We start from the raw sequence: 25,528 nt of genomic DNA on the forward strand, positions 1-25,528 counted from the left end.
CAAAATTTGAAAGGAAATTTTTCGTTGGTGCTTTCGGAAGTTATGAGGTATTGGATGTTGGTTTAAAACATTTCCAAAATTCTAAAGAAAAAAATTGCACCACATCAATATTTGCACGAACTAGAGCAGTTAAAAACTGATTGAAACTGTTATAACACAACTGATGCCAGTAATATTGGTGTGTGTTATTTTTACAGTATTATTAATGCGACAAGTGTACTTTTACTATTTTGTCTTCACTGTATATTCTGTTATCATGAATTATTTATAAATAATTTTTCTAACACGATGTTGTGAAGATTAATCCATTCTGCAAGAACTGTCAGTTATTCAAAAAAAAAATAATAAGAAACTGGCAACATTTCTGCAATATTTTTTTTACTTTTGTTTTCACTCGAAAATAACTCAACACCGATTTAGTCTTTAGCAGATCAAAATGACAAAAAGAATAACCTCACGAGTTTTTATCAATTGTGTACCATTTTTAGATAGGCCTGATCCTTCTTTAAATAAGCGTTGGGTCATCATTAATGACTGATTCATTTACAAAGAACGTATGAACTAACTGCGAAAGTGCGAAATAATTTCGAAATACGATAATGGAAATATACAGTAAACTACGATTATTTGTTAAATAAATATGTTGCATTGTTTAATTTTGTCTACTGCAGGCGGGGAAATGTATCTATGTACTAACATTTCTCTAAAATGTTTCTTTTGCAGGAGAATAATGCATATTGTTGTTTATTGCTGTTTATTAAACGCAAAAGCATTATCTTCATTCAAATGACATAAATAACGAAGATAAGACAGATTTACTGCAGTTTACATGTTAACTAAACAAGTGACGGTAAGAACAATAATGTGATAATCATTATTTAAAGGTTTTTTTAATGTTGTCTTACTGTGGGTTAAATGGAGTTAAACAAACGTAATGAAGTTAAAATTAACACTAATTCCATCACTATACATTTTCTTACTTTATTTAGATTAATAAGTTTAATTCCACTTCCATATTTTATGGTGATAAAATATATCCTGGATTTTGAATGACGCTAAAAAAGTTGTGCATTTTCTACATCTCCCATAAAGTTATGTTTGCTGTTTAATCTATTTCATTCCAATATAAATTATTTAGCGTTTATCTTTTTCCATTTATTCACTACGTATTTTGTAAGAATGTTGGTAGCACTTGACCTTTCAGAGCATTTACAGAATTTAATATTTGAATGTAACACGCAATAACATTACAGTTGCTTAGAGGGTAATGTTATATACATAATTAAATTTTAAGATCCGTTTTAAGTGATGACAATTTTTAAAATACATACTAACAATAAAAACATAGATTTTTAAGATGGCATGTTTCAAACTGCCAACTAAAAATCGTTGGCTGTCTTTGAAATATCAGCTTTGAAATGAGCGGTCAAAGTGAACAAAGCAAACTGCGTGAACAAAAGAATATTTATCATTGCACTTCATCAATCATTTCTTAAATACCACAGTGCAGCAGAAACACCTTCAGACTAGCGTTTTTCTTGCAACGTAAGACCCCCCCAACGTTCTAAATAAATTAAATGTGTTACATTTTTCATTTTTATAACAGCTTCACAAAATACATATAAAGGTTTATGAAAACTTTTAATCCATAACTGTAGTAAATAATAAGTTCTATTCGAATTTTTAAAACATTTTAAAAAACTTTTTTACTTTTACTTTTTTACACCAAAACTTAAAAAGCTCAAATCAAGTCATATTTTACACTTTAGAGTTTAAACCATAGAGCGTGTAAGCGTGAAGCTGCTAATATTTAAAAATTTCTGTAATTAACAACAAACATTATTTTCATTTTTTATAAGAGGTCTCTTTAAATTCATATGAGTTTCTATCTTCAGCTTACAATACTGTAATATCGCAAATAAGATTATCTCTTTAAAACATTTTATGAAAAGCTGCATTTGTTCTGGTAACAAAATGCGACATGAACATGTACGTTTAAATTTTTCTTGTGTCTGCTGCGGTTATAACTTGTTCTGATATTTTTTATGGAAAGCTGTTTCCTGTATCACTTAAAATAAACGATCTCTTAGCTTCCAGCAAAGCATTTGTAAAAAAATATTACTTCATGAACTAATAATAAATTTAAATATTCATCCATCTTCTGTCGGTAACATTTTTCTTAGAAAATATGTAGTATTCAAAATATCATTTTAGCACATTTCCTTTGCCGAAGCGAAATGGATTTTTTGTCATATATCTAACTTAATTTATGACGTCTGAAACATATTGAACCGAACGAACTTTTCTGGAATCTTATTTTGAGAAAAAACATCCTTGAAAAAATTCTCTTGTTCAACAATTCCTTCAAAAGCTGGAAATGGTAAAAATAAACTAATTTCTTTTCTTAAACGCCCCAAAAAACATATGAATCATGAGTTAATCTCTTAAATATAGCATTAATGTCAAATTACAATATTCCGTATTAGGTATATGGTATTCGGTATGGGTATTAGGAAGATAAAAAAATTAAAAGACTATCACGCCTTAGTAAGAATTAACTTCTGTTTTTCACAGAGACATTTGCTCAAAAATATATGTACCAATACTTTGAGTTAGCCAACGGGTGTATAAAAATAAAACTTGTCAAGGGTGCACAAAACTTGTTAGTTTCAAAATTATCTCTTAATTTAAAAAGTCTAACAATTTTTTTTTAATAAAAGGTACAAACAATTTTAACATTTAGGATGTAGAAAGAAATAAGATAGTTTGAAAAATGTGTCAGTTTGTTTTATTGTTTATACCTATTTAACCTACTACATTAAAAAATCTGTCTTTTCTTTACAATTCTTGCAATTTAAAAGTGCAAATAAAACATCAAGAGTATTTGAGTAATTAAAATCTGGGGTAAGTTTCTAGACAACAAATAGTTATTTGTACAACTAGCTATGAAAGTCATACTTTTTTTCACGAATTTGCAAATTGATTAAAGAGGGCGTAGCCCGAGTTAATCAAGCAAATAAGTGAAAAAAAGAGACTTTCATAACGTGTTGTACACACTATGTTTTTGCATATCGATGTAAGTTGAGAAATTTGGTCTAAAAGGATTTATGAAAAATTACAAAAGAAAAAAATAGGTATGCTTTGACAATCATCTCCAAGGAGATGGAATAAAATGATGCAAAAAAGTACTAATTTCACTACGATTTTTCGTGTAAAAAAGTGCCACTTTCACTATGATTTTGCGTGTAAAAAAGTGCCATTTTCATTACGATATGCAAAAAAATATTTGTATGTCTTTAAAAAGAATTCAAGATTTTTTAAAATAATCAAAACATTATACATATTGTATCTGTTATGTAATCAATTAATCATTCTACTTTTACAGAAAACACCTCTGCACTTGAGTACACATTTTACAATTTTCATTTCAACCTTGGTTTAAATTAATTTTCCACTTTAGGTTTCTCATTTTTGCATCGGCAGTTTTAATTCAAAATTGACGATACACCAACGCTAATCACGGCAGAGATTACTTTCATCATATAATTCATATAACCCTCTTATACCCAAAAGGCAAAAGGGCCAATATAAAAATCCAAACTAAAATATTATATCAATAATTCGTTGTGGCTTTAGCAATTAATTTGATGTTACCTTGTTAACTTAAAAAAAAAGCACAGACTCAATACAAGTAAAATATAGAATAATAAACAGCACCCCGTTTTAAAATTACGAATGTGTAACCTTTAGGAATCGTGAGAAAGAAACATAGATAAGTAACATGCGTCATATTCAGTCTATTGTTGCTGAGTAACATAAAATTAGACAGTGATGTCTGTTCACTTTGTGTAAGTGAAGAAACTTTAGATTTATATCTGAAAATCTCCCTGTAAATTTTGAGATATTAGCCGTTCACGATTGTTTTACAGACGCAGTAGGCCAAGATATTTTTTTATTAGATTGGCGTCAGGTCCTGTCAGATGACGTTTCGTTTTTAAATATTCGCCTTGTCAATTCCGTCATCAATTAAGTTAATACATCAGGAATGTTCTTTAACGAGAACTGCCCTACAAATACCGTGCCTTCAAATAAATTCGGAATTGGTGATTTTATTATGAAGTTGGTAACAAGCAATTTTTACAGGCACAGCAATAACCTTGAACAGCACAGTACAAATCACAATATTGCCAACTAAAATGTCAGATTTTCAAGGACAGTCCGAATTTGAAATAATCGTGAATGCTGTATGTATATGTGAAATATTCGCTATTATATAATAATATACCATGAATCATTTACTGTAATTTTTAAACTGATGTGTGTTCTACGTGTTGAAGTTTTTTACTGAAAGAATTTTGTATACAAAATGATCAAAAGAAAACAAATCAGAGCAGATGTTGCAAATTATTATCAGTCATGTCGTAGTAGAATCGTATACAAATTAAAAGCTTGGGCGTAGACAATTTGTGGTCTCAAACGCTACTTTATAATAAATTATACCTCAAGAAATGTAGGCGTTGGAATTGTAAGCCACAATAGTATCTTTAAGCAAGTAAATTTTCCCATAACGATTGTGTTGTACATTATACAACAAGAAAGATATTTCCACTTAACTCACGTAGTTGATTGATATTATAAAATTTTATTCCGAAAAGCGAACGATAATTTTAATTAAATTTTCATTATCAACAGCAAATCATCTCGTTTCGTGAGGGCATAACTGACGGACCAAATCAACGTATTACAGTGAAATTACCACCTGGACCCTATTTATCCTCAATTAATTACTTAGCTGGAGATTTTGTTAGATATATACAGCATCCCGTAATTGTTTAATTTCATTCTACTCTGTGTACATGACCAATTTTATTTGAGTTTGTTATCATTGTTCCCGAACAGCAACCCTAGATGAGTAGCAAACATTGACTTAGGCACCTTAAAATAAAGTAGCAGTCAACCTCATTATATTATTGGGCACAAGATACATAAGATATCGGTAGGGATACAGAAAATTATGTACTTGTTTGTTGTGGCTTTCCCCCGAAATTTCAGAACCCACAAATTGAGAAAACGCTTTATACTTTCTTTAGTTGAACAGAACTGTCTGAGAGAGAAATGTTTCTTTTCATACTTCCATAAAAGCGATGTTTACGTTTTAAGATTACACTATAGTAGTAATAAACAAATTTACACTGTTAGTTGTGCTTCCCACGAACTAATTTATAAGATCCGCCTCTGTGTTTGCTATGCACTTATAAGCTCATCAACCCCAAGAAACACGTTAACATTTGCCTCAGAGAAAATTACGCTCTATGTATGACATCGTTTAGGGTTGCTCGAGGGTGTGCAGCTACAACCTTTCTAGGCCCTACGAGGTCATAAGAGCTCAACAAACACGTCTTGTTTTGCCCGTTCGTTATTACATGCAACTTTAAGTGGTCTGGTGGCATGTTTAGTTATCAACCTACACCAGAGTCAAGGGATAAGTTTTACTCACTCCTTACCGTGGACGCCACCGAGAAATATTTTTAAATCTTCCGCGAGCTTCTGATGAATTAAACCCAAAAGCTCCCATTACTAATTCTCAATTCGGTAATTAAAGCACCACCTAATATAAAGTTATAACTCTCTACAAAAACGTGTGCTTAAGCTTCTCTGATTTACCGCCCTGCATAATAATGCAGAGCTACACGTCATTACCGGAATATTAGCATTTTCCCGGAAAACTTGTCGGATTTTATGTGAGGTAGTAATATTTTTTCGTCTAGTCTGTTAATTAATGTAATGGAGAATATTGCGTTTTCGAGTGTTTCTAGATGAGAAAATGTTTCTTCTTTTCATGAAGGGTGCATAAATCAAAACCTACACCAGCATAGATTAGCACTTCATTAAGTGTATTTGTTTAAAAAATAACTCTTTGCTATAGAGACATTTCCAGTCACGCAACTGCTTTTTTTATGTGTGTTGTGAGGAGTTTCATTTAGTTTCTTTTTCAGGTGGTGTGGAGCCTTATTCCGGCGAGGGGTTTCTAAACGGCAACGTCAGCAGCTATCCCTACTTCGAATTCAATGTACCCCGAAATGTCACCACCGCAGTTGGCCAGACTGCCTTCCTACATTGTAGGGTAGAACAGCTAGGAGACAAAGCCGTAAGTTAGATAAATACGACACGTTACCGATATAAATCTTTTTTTCTGTCCCCAATTGTGTAGCTTAATTGCGTATTACGCCGCGATTTTAATGAACTTACTCTCATCACAATAATACATGGACGCATTAAAAGGGTTATATTTCAAAATCGTGAACGAAGCTAGAACAGCGTAATTTCCGTAGTTTTGCATTGACGAATGATTACAGCCTAGCTAGAACTGCGGTCATGAGAGATGTTACTTCTGACAGAAACAAATTGCCTTACGTTAGCACAGAACAGTCTCATCCACTATAATTCATTTTGTCAATTAATTCTTTCGGTTTTTTGGATACAACTATCAGTGCCGTGAGCTGGATTGTCTGTCGAGTTGTCGTTAACAATTATCTGAGTGACAAAAACTATCGGATGTCTGCTGTTTGCAGATACGCTTCTAAAAAATCACTTAGTCCGAAGATTGGTTACAGTTGACTGCAAAAGTCTTTCATAAATAATAAGTAGCAATAGCAACGTACAAGTTACAGTCATTTTTTAATCAGCAAATGAACACTGTCTTAAAAGAACAGAGCAATCCCCAAGGAGTGAGATTCTGAAAAAAGCCAGAGCACTCAAAGAGAATTTATGTTATCTTATGTTTCCTTTTTTTAGATTTACTTACGATGTAAAGAAAATACTGCAGCGCATTTTAAAATTTGTTACTTCTAAATTCAGGCGAAATGTAGATACTTATTGAACCTACATGAGTTTCTAGATATGTATTCCCGTTGCGGAAACAATGACAGTGTCGAAATAATCGATCGCATTCATAGTGGTTTACCGAAAGACAGGGTCTCGTAAATTTATCTTCTTTTGACAACACTTCCAAAGTAAGGCAACAATTTACATCGAACATCTTATGTACATATTTAATTGTTTAGAGTATATAAAGTTAGGACCAAATAATCTGGTGATTTGAGGTGTTAGAGCGGTCCAAATAAGTTTTGAACCGCAGACGGTTTTAATTGTTGATCCACTACAATTTTAACATTTGACTCACAACTAACTTCAACAAACTCCAATTCACACTGTTTACTGTTAGGCATGTAATTATTCGGGAGGGAAATATAAGGTAGCAAATATTGCTGTGAAAACTGTTATTTTACGTCGGCCCAAATTATCGGGTTTGATTCTTTTTCAGGAAAACTTGAAATTGCGCAATTGAATAATGTTATAATAAACAGTAAAATCATCAATATCAATTGTTATTAACACATAATTTGACCGTCGTGTTTCTAAAAATAATTAAAAATGTTTTACTTGGTACACTGGGTTGATCTTAAAATTTATATTGTAAAAATGACGGTTAATATAGCCGATGGGAGTTTGAGGTACCGCAATATCGCCAGAAGAGTTGATGTTACCCAGACAACAATTTCTCATATCGTTCAACAATTTAGGAAAACAAACGGCCATGCCATACGTTCAGCACAAAGACGTGCTGCTGCCACTGTAAAATATTATTTTCTGAGGTTTCGTGCAGTTAGTGAACGATTTACAGTTACACCAAGAAGTTTAGAAAGGCAGTTTGAAGCTTTTCATCACATTCAATCATTGAACTTTTAGCAAATGTCTCATTAAGTCTGATCTTCGTTGTCTGGCTTTGATTATCAATTACCGTAAAGGCAAACAGTTCTAGAAACGCAGAACATATGTTCTGCTGAGTATGCAATTCATTTTTTCTACCAATAATTTAGCACCTTATCCATGAGAAGATTTTTTAATTGTAAATATCATATAATATCAAAAATTGATAGTTTCATGGTTCTAACCATATACGTAGGTACCTCATCAAAAAGAACTTTCACATGTAATGTTAGAGTAATTCAACACTAATTTATTTAAATTGTTCCTTTATATTTTTAGCAACTTAGACAAGATTAGATTAAATTTGAATAATTGTTTTTTTAATGGAGATATAAATTCATTCCATTACAATTATAAATTCGCAATATCTGTTTCTTATTGACAACAATATAACCAAGAAAATAGTATATTATTCAATGAGCGGATAATGATGACTGTTACTCGTGAGGATGATTTTGTGTCATGAGCCGCAGGCGAGTAGCGTAATTCATTGGTGCGAGTAATAGTCATTATCCGCGAATAGAATACTATATCTTTTCTATGACTATAAGGAGAAATTGATAAATAAGTTTCATTAATATACTTGATAAAATTTGCGATTGGATTTGATAAATTAGTTGCTGTTGCTATGATATTTGCAGTGAGTTTTGAAATTATTATTCAACGGGCCGTGGGTAATGAATCCTGCTATTCAATGAAAGCACTTTAATAATTACAGTCTTATCCAACAGGAGCAGAAAAAGTAATGTATGCAACAATTTAATAAAGTAGTACTTTTTTCACAAATGTAATTAGAAAAACAATCAACATTAAAACACAAATTTAAAATTTGACGTTTCTAAAGCCAAAATCTCAACGCAACTTTAATTGTTTTCAATATACTTTTATGATTTGTCTATTTCGGTATATGTACGAGTATTTTGCATTACGCCAGAGTGAAATAATGACACCTTACAGCACTTTTTTAAGGCATTTTACTTTTTTCACTATTAGATGTTTGAATCATTAAAAATAGTAAAATAGTGAAATATAGTTTTGTTAACAATCGTAGAAAAAAATATTACATTTTTACTATTTAAATTTAGGTGGCCTTACACCAAGGCAACAATAGCAACGTTGTCGCATACAACATGTTGCCAAGTTTTGCCACTGTGTCATCCGATCATGCTACAAAAATTGCCTGTTGCAACCTGTAGCATGTCGATACACAAGTGGAAAAGTAGGCAACTTCAAATTTTTGCTTTGAATATTTAGTGATTAATGATGGAATGGTCAAATGAAAAACTGTAATGTTTATTGAGGATTACAGGAATAACGAAATACTTTGGAATCACAAATGAAGAGATTTCAAGAATAACATAAAAAAGTTAAATATTTTTAAAACCTTAAATGAGAATTACGGAAGTGACTTTGTTAATTTAAAAAAGAAAATAAAAAACCTGAAGACACAATTTCATTATGTTTATTTAACAAATAATAAGTCTAGTTATAGTCATTCTTGTAAAAAAATTTTAAAAGGACTCCATCATCTGCATTCAACTGAAACCAAAAACTTTCTTGAGATAACTTTGTTGTGCAAACAATTTTCTATTCCATCACCTCGTCTTTTTTGCTCTTTTACTTGTTGGGTCAAAACGAGATACGCCGCAGCTACAATTATTGTATCCGACATTTGAAATGTAAATATTGCACTCATACTGAGGGCAATTAGTTGCGTAGGTATAAATAATCCATCGCATCCTACTTAGTCGCAGCAAGCTGGTCTGTGCCACCGGCACATTACCACAACCTGTAGCATGCTAGATGTTGCCAAGTGTTGCCTTCGTGTAAGACCGCCTTTAGATTCACAGGCAAAACACAACTTGAAAAAAGTTAATTAAATAAAAATTTCTCCGTAGAAACTGGCGCATAGTTAGAACGAAAATTAAGTGCTTTTTGTCACTTAGATAATTTTACAAAATTTTGAACATTATCATTATAAAATATATTTTACTTATATTTTTGCAGTTGAAAACCAACACAACCATCCAGTAGTAGTCACAAGAAGTTAGTTTTTTTTATTAAACTCTTCTCAACGAGACCGAACCTCTAAAGATTGATTTTTAAAAGTGTGCTAATGTTTGCAACTTCTAACGGAAAAATTTAATTAAAAAACTTTTTTGTGTTCTCTCTTGTACTTTAAATTAAAACTCGCGTGTAAATATTTTCTGAAAAGTTTTGAGAAATGGAAAACAATTTACAAATTATTATTTTCGTTGTATGCTAGTAAGAATAATGTAACAAGCGCACTGCGGACATTATGAGCCTCGAAATCTGGAAAATTTAAATCAAATAAGAACTAAATAGTGAAATGTATTTTCTGCAAAATAAATAAATGTGTAAATATTCCGACACGAAAATAGTTTTACCGTTGTTATAAAAAAAAATTAAATCGATAAAATGTAATTTAACAAGAATTTCTCGTTGGCCAGCAAAAAGGTTGGGACCCGGTATCGACTTGACTCCTCGGAGTAATTTCTCGGTTTAAAGTTGCATTTGTGCGCTGCAGATTCTGTAAAATGATACATTCAAGCATTTGTTGTGCGGGTAACCGTAATGCGAAATCCGTTTCAGCTAAGGACGGGTCTGCTGAAATTTTACGATCTGCCAGGCTGCCGGGGCTTACGATACTAAAACCGGTACTAAAGGTATCCTGTAATTTGAGTTTTTATGCTCGAGACCAACCGCTATGCATAGTATTAAGTTTTATGTGTTCTTTAATTTTGAACAAGATCTCCGCGCCCTATTATTTGACACGTCAATTATTATTCTCTTTAGCGAGTAGTCTGGAAACGACCACTTAATTGTGCATCGCACCATTTTAGTCAGTTGTGCAAAATTTGAGACGGAACGGTGCATCCCAAACCATAATAATTGCAGCGCGTATCCTATGCAGTGTTCCCATTAATTAAGTAATTCATTGCACCTATTAGCTAAGTAAATAAATCAAATTTGGTGCATTTGCATTGTGTCAGATGTGTCTTCATTAAATTAGCTCGGAATCGGGAGCGGCTCAAGCACATAACCCGCCAATAGAGGACAGTTATCTTCGGGTATTAGTACTATTAGTGCGTTGGTCGTCTTGTACACATTTTAGCAAACGCGATTTAGTCCGCATTATAGGGTAATAGAATTGTCGAACCCAACCCATCCGATTGCTTAATTTAAAGCAAACGCAGAAAGATTTATTTGGTAAGCGGCTAGTAAATCCACGTGCTCGAGTGGGATCCAGGAACCAGCAAATATTCGTAATACATTATACGTTTCAGGTTCTGAAATTTGGTAAATTCGCAGTCGGATTAAAATACGAGATAATTGTCTTGTTTATTCGAGTTCTTCAGCGCGCTCTCGGAAAACTAATTTATAAGCTCGGCTACTAAATATGTATTAGGTTGAGCCGCAGAAAAATTACCATTATGAAAATAATGAAGCTTTCATTAAGGTAGTTTGTTCCAGTGTTTTTTTTTTTAAATAAAGTATTAATATTCTGCCGGCACAACGCTTTTCGTTTTACGTTATCTGTTCGCGACTTCGCAAGATTTCTGATGCTATCTCTGGACGAGACAATTTTCACGTTGTACTGGTTGTGGAAGCAACATAATTTTTCATGATGTAATATTTAACCGCCCCCCTAACAAGTATATCTCTTTCTTATGAAACAACAATTTTGGCTGATGAATTTTTTAAATCTATTGGGTGATACAAATCTTGCCTGGAAAATTTTTTTTTTTGCAACCTACGAATAAACTGAAATCAGTTAATTTACCATACTCGTTTATCTTTCGTATCTCTACACTTCTAATTTTCGTTTCTTCTAAAATAAACTAAATTTAGTAGTATTATGCAATTTTTAAAATGTTGACAACAATCATTTTAAACCTATCAAAGTACGTAATTTATTGCATCCTATAAATTGATGTTTTTATAATGTCAAAAGTCACAAAATCAATTTTTTTCAAACATTAATTGAAGAAAAATTAAAAAAAGTAAAATGTATATACATAGATACTTCTGGTATGTCAATGGTATGCCAATCTGTCCACAACTTATGTCTAAAATAAAATAAAACGATAATTACAAGTTTAATTAGTTTAAGCTCAATATTTTAACGGTTGCAGTTAACAAAAAAAAAGTTCAATTATGGTGATCGATGAGAAACTAAATTAAAAACGCCAACATGAATATGTATAAGGAAAAATCTCAAAGAGCAACGTGAAAGTTTTTCAAACCGTGATGAATAAAATCAGAACCCTAAAGAAATTAGGAAAATGGATCATTCACAAGTGTCCTTTCCATATCTAGATTAAAAATTGATTTTACAATGACACAAATAATTCTTTATTAATTACTAGGCGTAAATCTATTATATTTTCTTTTATTTATCTAATTGTAAAAGTTATGTAAAAAACATTGTAACAATTCTTCCAAATTAGTATTATTTCGTTAATGTCACCTTTTTAAATACATTTTTATTGGGTAAAATAATAACCTGCATTCTTAAATTTATTCTAAGTAAAATCTCTTGAGAAACCCATAATCCTTCGTTTTTTTTATCCAACATCTCTCACTTACAATTAGGTCGACCCATACATTGTGTCACAACCCACTAGTGAAATGAAAATATAACTTACAATTCAACAAAATAACTAATTAATATTAAAAACTCTTCGATACAGTGAACGATGTCCACATAACACTCTGCCTAAAAGCCATTAGCTCACCGAGAGGTGGCTCGAGTTCCAGGGTTTCCTGACTTGGTGTGTAGATTTTTTCAGGGATTTTCTTCCCACACCATTATTACATCTTGTTATATGTATCACATACAGGCGAGTCCCAGGTCAGATCTTTAAACCCCACCCCCTCCTCAGTACCTACCTCCACATTTCCACACCCATACTTATGAAAAGAATGGGAATGGGGATAAAAAATTATGCTTTATTTAAAACGATGTCCAACCACGGTGTTTTTTTAGTGTTTTCACGTTTTCTAAATTCATCAAATGCAGCTGCAGCTTCTTCTGTAACTTCTTGCGAAATAAAAATATTATCTTGTATACTTCTTCCTTTTCTGGGGTATTTTTTCATAAAACTTTAAAAATATCAAATTTAAAATTTTCAGGGTCATTTGATAGCGTTGTTGTCCGCTGTATCGGATAAAGTTTTGTATGTTACACTTTTTTCACGCGACATATTTGTAACATAACACACTTGTACCATAAATAACTAAGTACATGTTATTAAACGCAACATACTCCTATATCCACATAAAATGTAGGTATAACATACGTGTACGTATAAAAAAAATTGCGTTTTGAAAGTGGATTACGCATTAATAAATTGTACTCTGATTAACTGAAAAATCATAAAAGATACTTGATTAATCGATTTATATCATTATGGAATAAAGTTTCCTTCATTTAATTTGCAACATTCTAAATTTACTGCTTATTTATTTCCCTTGATAAAATATACAAAAGAGGTAGGAGTTTCCGTCTGGCTTGGCTGAATCCACATTATTTCATATTTTCTTGTTTGAACTTTGCCAACCAATTTCAGCTTTTTTATATTTCGATTTCTGAAATAGGTATGAGAATGTCAAGTCAATTTCTTATAAAATATGGAGAGTTTATTTAATAAAAGGAGAACAAAGTTTCTGAGATCATTCCTAGCGAATTGATTTTGCACCTCTCCCCCTTAGTTTCGGCTTTAAACCAACAAAATTTCACGCAACGTAGGGTAAAAGCTTGTGTATGTATCGATTTAACCAAAACCGGAAGATTTGGAGTCAAATATTGAAAAAAATTACGTTTAACTCAACTAAATTATTATTGGCCTGCTCACCAGCTGCTGCAGTATCTTGGTTTGCAAAAATATGACAAAAAATAGTTTATAAAGTGAAAATTAAAATTTTATTAAACTGTTTTTAGTTTGAACTGCAACATTAACTTTAACAAGTCTTTACCTAACTTTCTTATACGTTAGTAAGCTTTGCTGTGGTTAATAAAAAATTTAAGCTCACTGAAACTGATATTTTCATTATGAAAGTTTTATGTATTAAGTTCAAAAGTAGTTGCGACACCGCTTCTTAGAATTTTATCCATTTCCTCTAATAAGCAAATTTTTATTATTCAATTAAAATTGTTACTGCTTCAGATTCAGAAATAATTTAAGTTTTATCGACGCTGGGTACGTGAGAACTAAATGGTTGAAATAATATTTATACGACCCGACTCCCATTCCGTAGGTAAGAAATGGAATGGAGTTAAATGTCTGACAAGTTTCCACTAGACTTTATCCTGATTAATGGTATCCTATGCGGCTTCCTTGCAAAATGCACAGTGCAAAATCCAAAATTACAAACTCTTCTTACACTTATAAAATGTGCTGCACTTTTCAAGCAAACCACATACAAATACAAAAGCACATCAGAGAAATAAATTTAAGAAGAATTTTAAACTGCTGTTTCGTTACCTACTTTTCTCACTGTGTTTAAAATTTATAAAACTGTTGCAGTGTTGGCTATAGTAAGATATCTAACGCCAAATACTTCAAACATTAAATTTCGATTTAATTCAAATATTTCTACATTCTGAATTCCAAACTGGTTTAGTTATTCATAAATTGGCACCAAATGCATAATTGACTAAGCGAAAATTAGTTGGTTTACGCCGAACGCATTAAACTAGTTAAACCAACTAGATTAACCAATCACTCAGTTACAAATTTCCAATTACACACATGTGATATTAATTACACAGCCCCTTTATCTGTTTACAGTATTTAGGGTTTTTCATTCATCTTAATAGAAAATATTACCATTTTTGCTTGATAATGTAAACATTAATCGTTTTAAATTTTACTGACTATTCAATTCACCTGTTATTTTTCAAATATTAACCAATAAAATAGCAGAAATTTACTTTCGTAGCCTAGCAACAGAAAATTCCTGCGAATATTCAACTAGTGAAAATATAACTGACTATTCCACTAGTGGTCGAGGTGAATATTTTAAACAAACCTTGATTATTATTTTTATTCAATTATTACTTTCTTACGTGAGGGAAATCGAGGAAAAGGGAGTGTTGCCGGATAGTCAGGCAGGGTTCAGAAAGGGAAGGGGTACTGTGGACAATGTGTACATCCTGGACCATTTAGCAAGGAACGAATTGAGGAAGAAAGGGGGGAGGATGTACGCATTGTTCATAGACTTCAAGGCGGCGTTCGACAAGGTTGACAGAGTGAAAATGTTTGAATGTATGAGAGAAAGAGGAATAAGTGAATGGCTGGTGCGGAAGGTCGAGGAGATATATGCGAGAACGAGGAACAAGGTGAAGGTGGGAGAGAAAGAGGGCGAATGGTTTGAGACTACAAAGGGAGTGAGACAGGGCTGCCCGCTCAGTCCCCTGCTGTTCACGATATACGTAGCGGATGTGGACGAAATGTTGAAGAAAGCGCAGGCGGGGGGGGTTGTAGTGGGTAGGTAGAAAGTATGGAGCCGGGCGTTTGCGGACGACATGGTGATTGTGGCAAAGAGTGAGAGAGAGATGAAAGAAATGATGAGGAACCTGGAAAAGTATGTGAGAAAGAAAAAGCTGGAAGTGAATGTAGAGAAGACAAAAATGATGGTGTTCAGCAAGAGAAAGAGGAAGAATGAGGAGAGCGAGTGGAAGTGGGAAGAAAGCAAGATAGAAAGAGTGAGCGAGTTTAAGTACCTGGGCTACACCTTCAACGAGAGGGCCACAGTCAGGGCGCAAGTGAGAGAGGTAGTGAGGAAGGCGAACAAGGTAGTTGGATGTGTGTGGGGAATAGGAGAGAGAATGTGGGGAGGCGAGTTCGGGAGGAGAATGATGATGTTCGAGAGCATGGTGGAGAGCGTGCTGATGTACGGAGCAGAGATATGGGGATGGAAGGAACGGGAGGAGGTGGAGAGGGTGCAAGAGAAATATTTGAGATGGGTGCTAGGAGTGGACAGAGAAACACCAGGGTACATAGTGAGGGAAGAGTGCAAGAGGAGCAAGCTGAGAGTAAAAGCGGGAAAGAGAGCGGCAAAGTTCGAGGACAGAATGGGCGGAAGGGAAGAATGCAGGATACTGACTGAGTGCTATAGAGAAAAGAAAAAGAACGCGGATGAGAAGGAGAGAGAGAAGTACTGTTGGAGGAACGGGTATGCCAGAGAGGAAGTGGAAAGAATGAGAGCGGAAGGAAGATGGATGTGTGCGGAGCTGAGCGAGAGGGACAGAGATACGGACAAGCAGGAGAGAAGGGAGAGAATCAGAGAAGCGAGGTACAACAGGGAGTATGAAAGGTGCGTGACAGAGGAGGTTCCGGTGTATCTGGGGAGAGAGAGCACGAAAGAAAGGAAAATGATGGCGAGATTTAGATGTGGGAACGAAGAGAGAGAAAATAAGTACTGGATGGAGGAGGAGGAAAGAATGTGCAGGATGTGCCGTGAGGAGAGAGAGACGATCGAGCACATGTGGAGAGGATGCGGTGAAATGAGAGAAAGGGAGGAAAAGGAACGGGGAGAAATACTGAACGAAGACGGAAGAGAGATAGGATGGATGAAAGAGGTATGGAAGAGGAGGGAAAGGATAGAGAAGGAGAGGGGTGGGGAATAAAAGAAAATGTAGGTTAATTTAAAAAAGAAAAAAGAATGATTTTGGAATTGTAAGTTTATTTAGAACTGTAAAGTATAGGAATCCTTTAAAGCCCGTAGGGTAAAATAAAGTAAAGTAGTAGTAGTACTTTCTTACGAAGTTAACCGAACAATGAAATCATGTGTAATGCAGATTTGCGAACTAGCTTTGAAATTTTTTATTTTAATCATTGATTTGGTTCATTGAATAGTCTGTTGAATACAACTCGTAGTCAAAGATAGTAGAATATTTTTCCGATGGTATCACTAATGGTCATTACGCTTTTGAACACCATTCGTGCTACGCACTCATGGTGTTCATAAAGCGAATGACCATTCGTGATACCACCACAAAAATATTCGACAATCTTTGACTACTCGTGGTATTATAACTGAATATTTCACTCATACATTGTTGTAACAATGCAACAGATACTGAAATATTAAATGGAAATTCAAAAAATTATACTGGAAATTCCATGCTGCCATGATATTGTTACAGCTGAAACGTCAAAGTCAAGAAAACCCAAGTTTCTTAGACGTCATGATCGATTTGGAGATATCACAGAACGAGAAATTGACGAAAATATCCATTATACGTGTACCCAAAAGCACAGAAAAGAACAAGAAGAGTTTATGTCATTTTGCGCCCAAAAAAAGTAGATCACATTTAATCGAGAGAGTCCAGTGTTGGTTTCAAGTACTCTGTATTTTTATTCGAGAAATATTCTCCCTAAATACCACTTGTGCTTAAAAATTAACCGGATAATTTCCATTAAAGCTTGTTTACTTCCACTCGTTCTTCGAACTCGTGGAATTATTAAGAACAAGCTTTCATGAAAATTATCGGTTATTTTTTAAGCACTCGAGGTATTACCCCCAAAAATAAAATAGTCAAATTGAAACAGACTATTATTGTATAAAAAACATACTAGCACTAACACCAATACAAAATTGTTAACGCAAATTAATAGAACGTAAATACGTAATATTCCATTAAAGATCTGCTACTTGGAAATTCTTACTGCTTTAGTTTAAAGGAAACTTTAACAATTTAACTTTGAACCCAATACATATTTTGGAGTTTTTTTTTAAATTTTGTGTAAAATATTTATTAATGACAAGGTAAGTTTTGTTAGACTAATGAGAATGACTAATGAGAATGACTAATGAAAGAAGGAGAACGGAAAATTATAATGAATCCATTATTTTGACAAAACCTAGCTAATGGTTTTACTGTTAGTCAGTAAATTTTGCAGATTTAGATGTGTATTCTTGTTTAAAATTGTACTCATTCTAACATGTTCATCTCAATGTCCCGAATATCCGAATATTTGTGCATTTGACAACAATTCGTGCTTTAACATTTAATCTTAATTATTACGCTATCCGTGGAACAACTCAGCAATACGTTTTAAGTAAAGACAAAAGAATATTAGGAAAATGTAAGGAAAAGATTTCATCACGATTATTCTCGAAGATATTGGCGTTTTTGCTGAAAGCAAATTTGGCAACATATTGGATTTATCTCAATAAGACTTTGATTTTTTATATCCGAAAATATCAAAGAGTGAACAACAGTAATGCTACCGAAGTGTCGAAACTTTAAAAATTATTACGGATCACAAAAATTAAAACTAATGTTCACAGTTTTGCTGATTTTTGCAAACCTAAACTCTTTTAAAATACTCTTTCCAGTATTTCCCTATCCACAGTCTGCTTGTAAAGTCATGTTAATTAATCTTTCCTTGGGCTACACTTCCTGTTTCACTTATTTTTTGATACAATCTTCTCAAAACATTGCTGTTGGGATGTTTTCTGAACGGGTAGCTGTCCCGACAAATGTTATCAGCAGGAAACCTTCGTTTCTATATTGTCCCAGCACCAGATGCATGTTCGCATACTTACGAATATTGTTTGAGAAAATAAGGAAGTCAACGGAAAACTGGCTAAACCTTGAAATGAAATGAATAACAGGAACATACTGAGAGCAATTTTTTTTGCTACCTAAAACTAGAAATGGTTCTATTCTGAAAAATATCTATTTAATTTATAAAGTCGGTTTACAGAAAAATCTATTTATACTTAATATAGTTAAAAATAAACATCGTTCACATTGTTTTGGCATAATGGGAGGCCATGAGTTATTTTTCAAACGTTAACACTAAAGTGCCTGACATGTGGACCTATCAAAATGAACATAACAAGTTGCTAAATTTCCGCGATGTCTGAGTATTCTTCTATTGCAAACTAGTAAAACTGACAACAATGCATTAGACAATGTATAACCTCAAACTTAGAAAAACATAATCTAACCTAATTCAACAGACACTTTACTACTAAATTAAATGCAAAATTTCCATGGGCTCCCATTATGCCAAAACAACGTGAATGCATTTTACTGAACTTGGTGCTACTTCAGTAGTTCTCAGTGTATATTTTCATGTGTTCCTCTAATCAAACTAGCCAACTGGCAGCATGAAACCGCCTATTTCAGATGAAAGAGACGACAAGCCGGTTTCATTTTGGTCTCTCAATAAATTTCAGTTGTAAAATTCAGTGACAGTGAGCAGAAATATGACAATCCCCTGGAATCAATTTGTTCTGCTTTTATGAAACTTTAAGCACATCTTAAATGTGATAAGATAAGTTATCAGCCGTATTACGACCATCATAGAATTTTTTACGCAATTTATCTAGACTTTCCGAAAACCACATTAGCAACAACAGTGATTTAAACAGCTCGTCGATAATATGTAATTAAAATAAATAAATAAATAAAACCACACAAAATTGGACAGAACCCTACGGGGTACCGTCATTACACAACGAATTTGTTATATTTATAAATGTTCTACCTTAGGTCAAAATATCGAGCATAAGGACTTTGCAAGAAAGACTAACCACCATCCTTGAGAAACTTTTTTACATTTTCCCAAGTTTATGATATAAAAGTTCAAGACAAATTTTAACGTAAAATTATTCAGGAACATCGCAAGTTTAAAGTTTCTCTATAGGATCAAGCAGGTATCTGAAAAATATAAGACGTGTTCTTTGAAAAATTTAAATAATAAAACTGATGTTTACTTGACAATTTTAATGTTGATTATTACGTTAGATGTACTGTACATGCTAAGGCAAGGATTCTATACTTTGCCTCGCCGTATTTTGTGTATTGGAGGTTGTGTTACAAACTCTCAGGTCAACTGTGGCCCTCCACCAATTATACCACGGTATAAACTGATTTCTAAACAGCAGATAGAGGCTAGAAATATAGCCTACGACAACGACGGTCAGAAACATATAGATAGCGGCTTTGATCCATTTCCTAGAAATACCAGCTTGGCTCCCTTCAATTATGAAATGCTCCATTCCTATAAAGCAGACAGTGGCCAGGCCGATTGTTACGAGGGTTAGCAGAATGGCAATTAAGACATCGGCCTGCATGTGTATCTTGTTTCTCGGATGAAGAAGCCATACTCTTAAACTCTCGCAGATCGTATACCGTTGAGTCTGAATTGAACTGTATCTAAATCCACACAACTCACAGTTTAGCCGAAACGATTCGTTTATCCATTTTTCCAGACAAGATAAGTGTACGTACGCCAAAGATCCTTTACACCGGCAGGGCGATATTAAATTTTCACCAGGAACATTGTTGACGTGACATATACGACAAACACTGAAGTTTGATGATGATACGGATGAAAGATTTTTTTCCAAGCAGTTCGAAAGTGCCGCCTTCGATTCTTTACCTTCTAAAGTTATATTAATACTGGATGTTTTTGCCTCAAGGAACGACATTTCTATTTGTGCTACTTGACAAATTAATTTTGAATGAAAATGACATTTTCGCCGAACACAACCAGAACCTCACTTGCACCGGTAAAGTGATCGAATACCACTTGAAAAATTCTCAAATTTATTTTGCGGTTGAACGAAAGAAATTAATTATGCTCTAAGCGATTTGTTCGTATAATGTAATTATAAATCAATGAATTTTATAAGAAAATATTACATTTTCCACATATCTTGAATTGCACGGAATAGAGCTTATTTATGTATATTATTCAGTTCATCTCCTTCTGCCAACATTGTTATTTTTATTTTTGTTTACTCATAGATGCCGGAAGCAACAGAAATATAGATATGGAATAAAGCCGTGAAAAAGAAAACTCGCCCAATACCACCGTTTCCAATCTGCTTTCAAAAGCAGCCTAAAACTGAATATTCTACTCGTAGATAAATTAACGGGGTAATAAAGGATACAATATTTTATATAAAAAAAAGTGTATGTATGTAGGTATTCATTTTTTATCTTCCAAGGTTTTCATTATAATATTTAATAATAATATTTGCAATAAAAATTTAACTGAGGATCCTACAAAACAAGTTGTGGGATTTGACCTACCCAAGAAAATCTGGTGCAAATTAAATCGCTTTAGAACCGGTCATGGCAAATGCAATAATATGCTGTTTCACTGGAACATTCGTGAAAACCCCTCTTGTGAATGCGGTGCAGAATAAGAAACTATCCAACACATTGTAGAAGAATGTCCCCTTACTAAATTCCAGTAAGGTTTCTCCGAACTTCATATACTTACAGAACACGCCCTAAATTGGCTACAACAAGTTAAAAACATATAAGTTATTATTATTATTTTGTGAATTTCGAATTTTATTTCGTCAAACTACATATTTAACGGTTTAGCCTTTGAAACCTTAGGCCCTTGGTGCAAAGAAACTATCGATTTCATTAATGTCATCGGAAACCGACTTATCGCGGAATCAGGCGATTCAAAATCAAAGAAATTCCTTTTCGACAGGATTTCCCTTGCAATCCAACGCGGAAACGCTGCAAGCATTCGGGGCACTTTTCCAGATTCCGCATTATTATCGGAAATTTTTGCATTGTAAATCAAAAATGTTATGTAATTATGTTATCAATACATCTGATTCGATAGTTATTTTAATTGTATTTTCTTCATACTAATATACAGGTGTCCCAGAACTCGCGGATCAAAATTAGAGTGCGTTTTCCTTGGTAATAACTGAAAGCAATACCAAATATAATGCTTTTTCTTATCTTTCGTAAGTCTATATTCCTAAGAATGATGTATTTTGTAAATTTACACATCTTCTTAGTGAACTCCATTAGGTACATTTTAAAATTAAAGTATTCGCCAATAAACAACGCCAGTAAATTTACAATCTAATCATAAGAAGACATGATCATTTATTATTTTATTCATTAATTATTATAAAAAATTATAACGGGTGTTTGTTTAAATTTGGTGTCGAAGTAGGCGTTGAACTGTCGATTGTGAACGCACTATACAGGTTGCGGATCACGGATCAGCTGTTTAAATCTTATGCTTTTACACGCTTTTACTTCGACGCTAAATTAAAAAAAACACGCTTCATTTTATGTGAATATGTTTCTATGTCTATTGCCTATTCTTTCATCATTTACTACAAAATATTATGTAATAAATTATTAGGTTGAATCTCAGAGACGTACAATAAAGCTATCCTAGTGCCACAAAAAAAAACTTTCGTTCATAGGCGTATATTTTGAATTTACTTTAAAAAATATGTCGATGACCAAAATTAAAGAACCTGGGAATTAGTGGTGTACGGGCTATGGCGAGGGGTGAAAATTTACAATGCAAAATGAGCGAATGGGTCTGATAAGCTATTGATTTTGGCCTCTGGAGATGAACACAGATATCGTTTGATAGATCTCGAAGTACTGGTCACTTCTTCATGAACATGATGTTAAAGTTAACAGGTTACCCTCTAGAGGGCGTCAAACTCGAAACCTTATAGCGATGATTGGAAACTACTCGGCGTAGTAACGCCTCTATTGGGGCGAGTGCAAGTATTTTATTTAGGTAAGCAAAACGTCTTCCATCTTGTGCTGTGGTGGCACCACCTACTTCAAGCTCATATAATACTAGAAAGTTGCATTTAAGCGAACCTAATCGTACAAAATAAGTATGCCTAGCTCGTACACCAGGTTCAAAAATGTGCATTAGCAGTTAGATTAATAACTTTACATCAGCGGTTTTCAACCGCTTAGAAAAGTTGGGAAAAATGTAACTCATTGTTTCATCAGAGAATGTAATTCGTGTGTCACATGATGATCAGCGATTTCAATAGGCTGAAATAGAATAGTAGGAAAATGTAACAGCGACAATATAGAACAAAAGAACCTATCACTTCATTTTGGTTCATTTCTAACTAATCTGAAAAAAATTCTACTAATCGCTGAGATAAGGAAACAAGTCGCAAAAAATGTAATTATCAAAAAGTAGGAGCGGCGCCCGTTTATGGATTTAAACGTTGCACAACAATATATTATTCAACGAGTGCATAATGATCGCTATAACTCATGAGGATGATTTTGTGGCACGAGCCGAAGATGAGTGACGTAATTCATCTGAGTGAGTATCGCGCCAATACCCGCGAGTAGAATAGTATACTTTTTTTAGAACTATGAAGACAAACTGAACCTGATGTTTTACAATTATTTTATTACTTTGCATACTTGATACCATTGCATTAAAATTTGCGATTGGACTTCATAAACTAGTTGCTACGATTTTTGCAGCTTTGAAATTATTATTCAACAGGCCATGGGTATTGAATCCTGTTATCCAATGAAAAACACTTTAATAATTACAGTATTATCCAATAGGAGTAGAAAGAATAATTTAATATTCCAACTGTAATGTGTATGCTTACTTTAAGTTTTAACGAGATGCATTGAAATAAGTGCATAATTTATGACAGCGTTTTAGAGTAAAAGTCTAAATGGCTTCAAAACAGCACCCGTTTCATACATTAAAGTAGTTCATTAATTTAAATAATAATCGTGTATTGCAGTTTCGCATCTAGTACTAATAAATCTGTACCTGCAATTCAAAATGACGAATTGTCAAATCAATTATTTAAATCCTATTTCGCATCACGCAATGTAAAATAATGATTCCATCCTTCAATTCAATTAAAATATTATGGCTGATATCGTCGTTTCAGCCTAAATTATAATGAATTTTAGGAACAATGTGTAATAAATTTATAGACAAATCGGAATCATTAATAATTATTAGTTAACGAGTTTGTGTAACACATAACATCATCAATGTCGGTAAAGAATTTCAATTCTGTTATGAATTAACAAAGAGTCAAATGTAAGGAAGCCTTTGCTTATTAAATAACTTAATCAACACCACAGCAAATTCACCTAACGAGTTTCTAACTTTGTCCTCGGTGTATTCATCAATAACTAACTGAGTTTACAAACTTCATGCCACTATTATAGGTAGGTATAATCCTTTAAGTTTATTCAATCCCGATGTTGTCTTTATGGGTACCTTAAGCAAAAAGCTCTTGCGTTTAGCGGTTAGCAATATTATAATCCATAACCACTATCTACCGTTAAAAAATGTAAACTCAAGGCAACAATTTTTTTTGAGCCACAGTACTATAAACAGCTAAATCACGTTAAACTTGTGTTTATTGAATACCAATAATTAGGCACAACTGATATTACAGCACAAAAAATAAAACATTCATAATTCGAGACAAATAAGCTCTCCGTATTACCGGGCCCTAGGCAGTTGCTTTATTTGCCAATGCGTAAGTTAGGCCTTGTGCGTAAGTAAGTAAGCATAATATTTGGGTACATTCGAGTCGATTTCTTGTGGCATTCGGTGAAAAATATCTTATTTTTGACGGCATTATTATGCAGACTGTACTCTGTCAACAGCAAGGTGACGCTTTAATGAAATGCCATAAAATGACTTGCAAACTTCTTTTATTATCCTCCTTATTACTTTATCCCAGTGGCAGGTACAGGACAGAGTTATTCCCGACACTTTAATAAAGTTTAGACTTTCTCTCCTGGTTGGTGCTTTAATTTCTTGACTTGGTTGCTGATTGAAATATTTGTGCGACTTAAGTCTGCCATCTGTGCTTTATTATTCGATTATAAAATAAATTCCAGAACGAATAAATGCGCAGCGACGAAAATGAACTCGTAATTTGTATACATACACAGACAGATTAAATTATAAAATTTAATATTAATTTGCGCAATAAATAATTTTCCTCTGTTACAAACTTGCTATAGTCCCGGAATTTATCGCTTTCAAGTGTTTGCTATTGTCCATAAATTTGGAGCAAAAATAATCCCCTTTTATTCAATCGAGATATCTGAATTCTCCGTTAAAATAATATATAAAACGTATCTCGGCAGAAGTCAAAGTTTCTTCCGGACAATCTCTAATGTACTTTCTTAAACAGGTTTATGTTTAGTAGCTTTGTAAGTTGAAAAGTTAAAAGCTCGCTATACGTAGCCAATTTTCTAAAGATGGATCAGTTACGGAGTAAACACTTTAAGATCCAATAAAAGGCAACAATTCTTGAAAGAACCCTGACAGCGACTAAACCGGGAAGTTGAAAATCAATCTGTGTTCTGTGAAATCACAAATCGGATCAACTGCCTCCGTAAGCTGCTTGCGTATTCTGTAATCTGTACTGCTCCATTTACAATTAGCTTTCTTTTTAAAAGAGCGCCCCCCAAATTTCGAGTTGTCTTATCATTAAACTAATGATTAGGATTAATATTGAACTCTAAATTCCGTAGAAACGTCATCTTCTTACGATAAAATTTACAGAGTTTGAAACTTTCTACGTTCACTTGTCTAATTATTTAAGAAGCACTTAACAAATAACTTTGTCCGAGTTAGTTGAGTGCAATGTTTTGATCAAACAAAGCGAATAAGTTTTTGGACCATTCTATAGTTTGACAAAGCACGAAACATAAATCTCAAAAGTGGGACGATCAATACTGACCAATTTTGCAAAATCAAAGTGAACAAACCTTACATTTAAGGGAACATTCAAAAGGGCAACTTCACGGTACTCAAAAAGTAAACGCTGCCCATTAAAAATCAAAAGAATTTTATAGCGAAGTGCTTTCGGCGCAAAGCTGGAGCTCGTATTCGGAAAAATTTTATGTATCGTTAAATTGCGACGTTTTGGACTATTTTCACTGTCGAAATAAAGCTCGCGGAGA

The 25,528-nt window shown here is 33.4% G+C and overlaps 2 protein-coding genes across 3 annotated transcripts in view; one reads left to right on the top strand and one right to left on the bottom strand.

Annotated features, from left to right (window-relative positions):
- The window catches only part of LOC138123559 (zwei Ig domain protein zig-8-like), a 234,504-nt gene that overhangs the window by 163,065 nt on the left and 45,911 nt on the right, over nt 1–25,528 (top strand). For both annotated transcript variants that reach the window (XM_069038312.1, XM_069038313.1), the window contains exon 2: nt 5,997–6,148. In XM_069038312.1, the coding sequence (XP_068894413.1) occupies nt 5,997–6,148 (152 nt within the window). The remainder of the gene's footprint in view (nt 1–5,996; nt 6,149–25,528) is intronic.
- LOC138123561 (E3 ubiquitin-protein ligase MARCHF8-like) lies at nt 19,187–20,334 on the bottom strand. The gene is made up of 2 exons (XM_069038314.1): nt 19,531–20,334; nt 19,187–19,474 (listed from the first exon to the last, which is right to left on the bottom strand). The coding sequence occupies exon 1, from the start codon at nt 20,245–20,247 to the stop codon at nt 19,576–19,578; it is 672 nt and encodes a 223-aa protein (XP_068894415.1). The 5' UTR covers nt 20,248–20,334; the 3' UTR covers nt 19,187–19,474; nt 19,531–19,575.

This window comes from Tenebrio molitor, chromosome 2, assembly GCF_963966145.1.
Source record: "Tenebrio molitor chromosome 2, icTenMoli1.1, whole genome shotgun sequence".
In the NCBI taxonomy this organism is placed as follows: domain Eukaryota; kingdom Metazoa; phylum Arthropoda; class Insecta; order Coleoptera; family Tenebrionidae; genus Tenebrio; species Tenebrio molitor.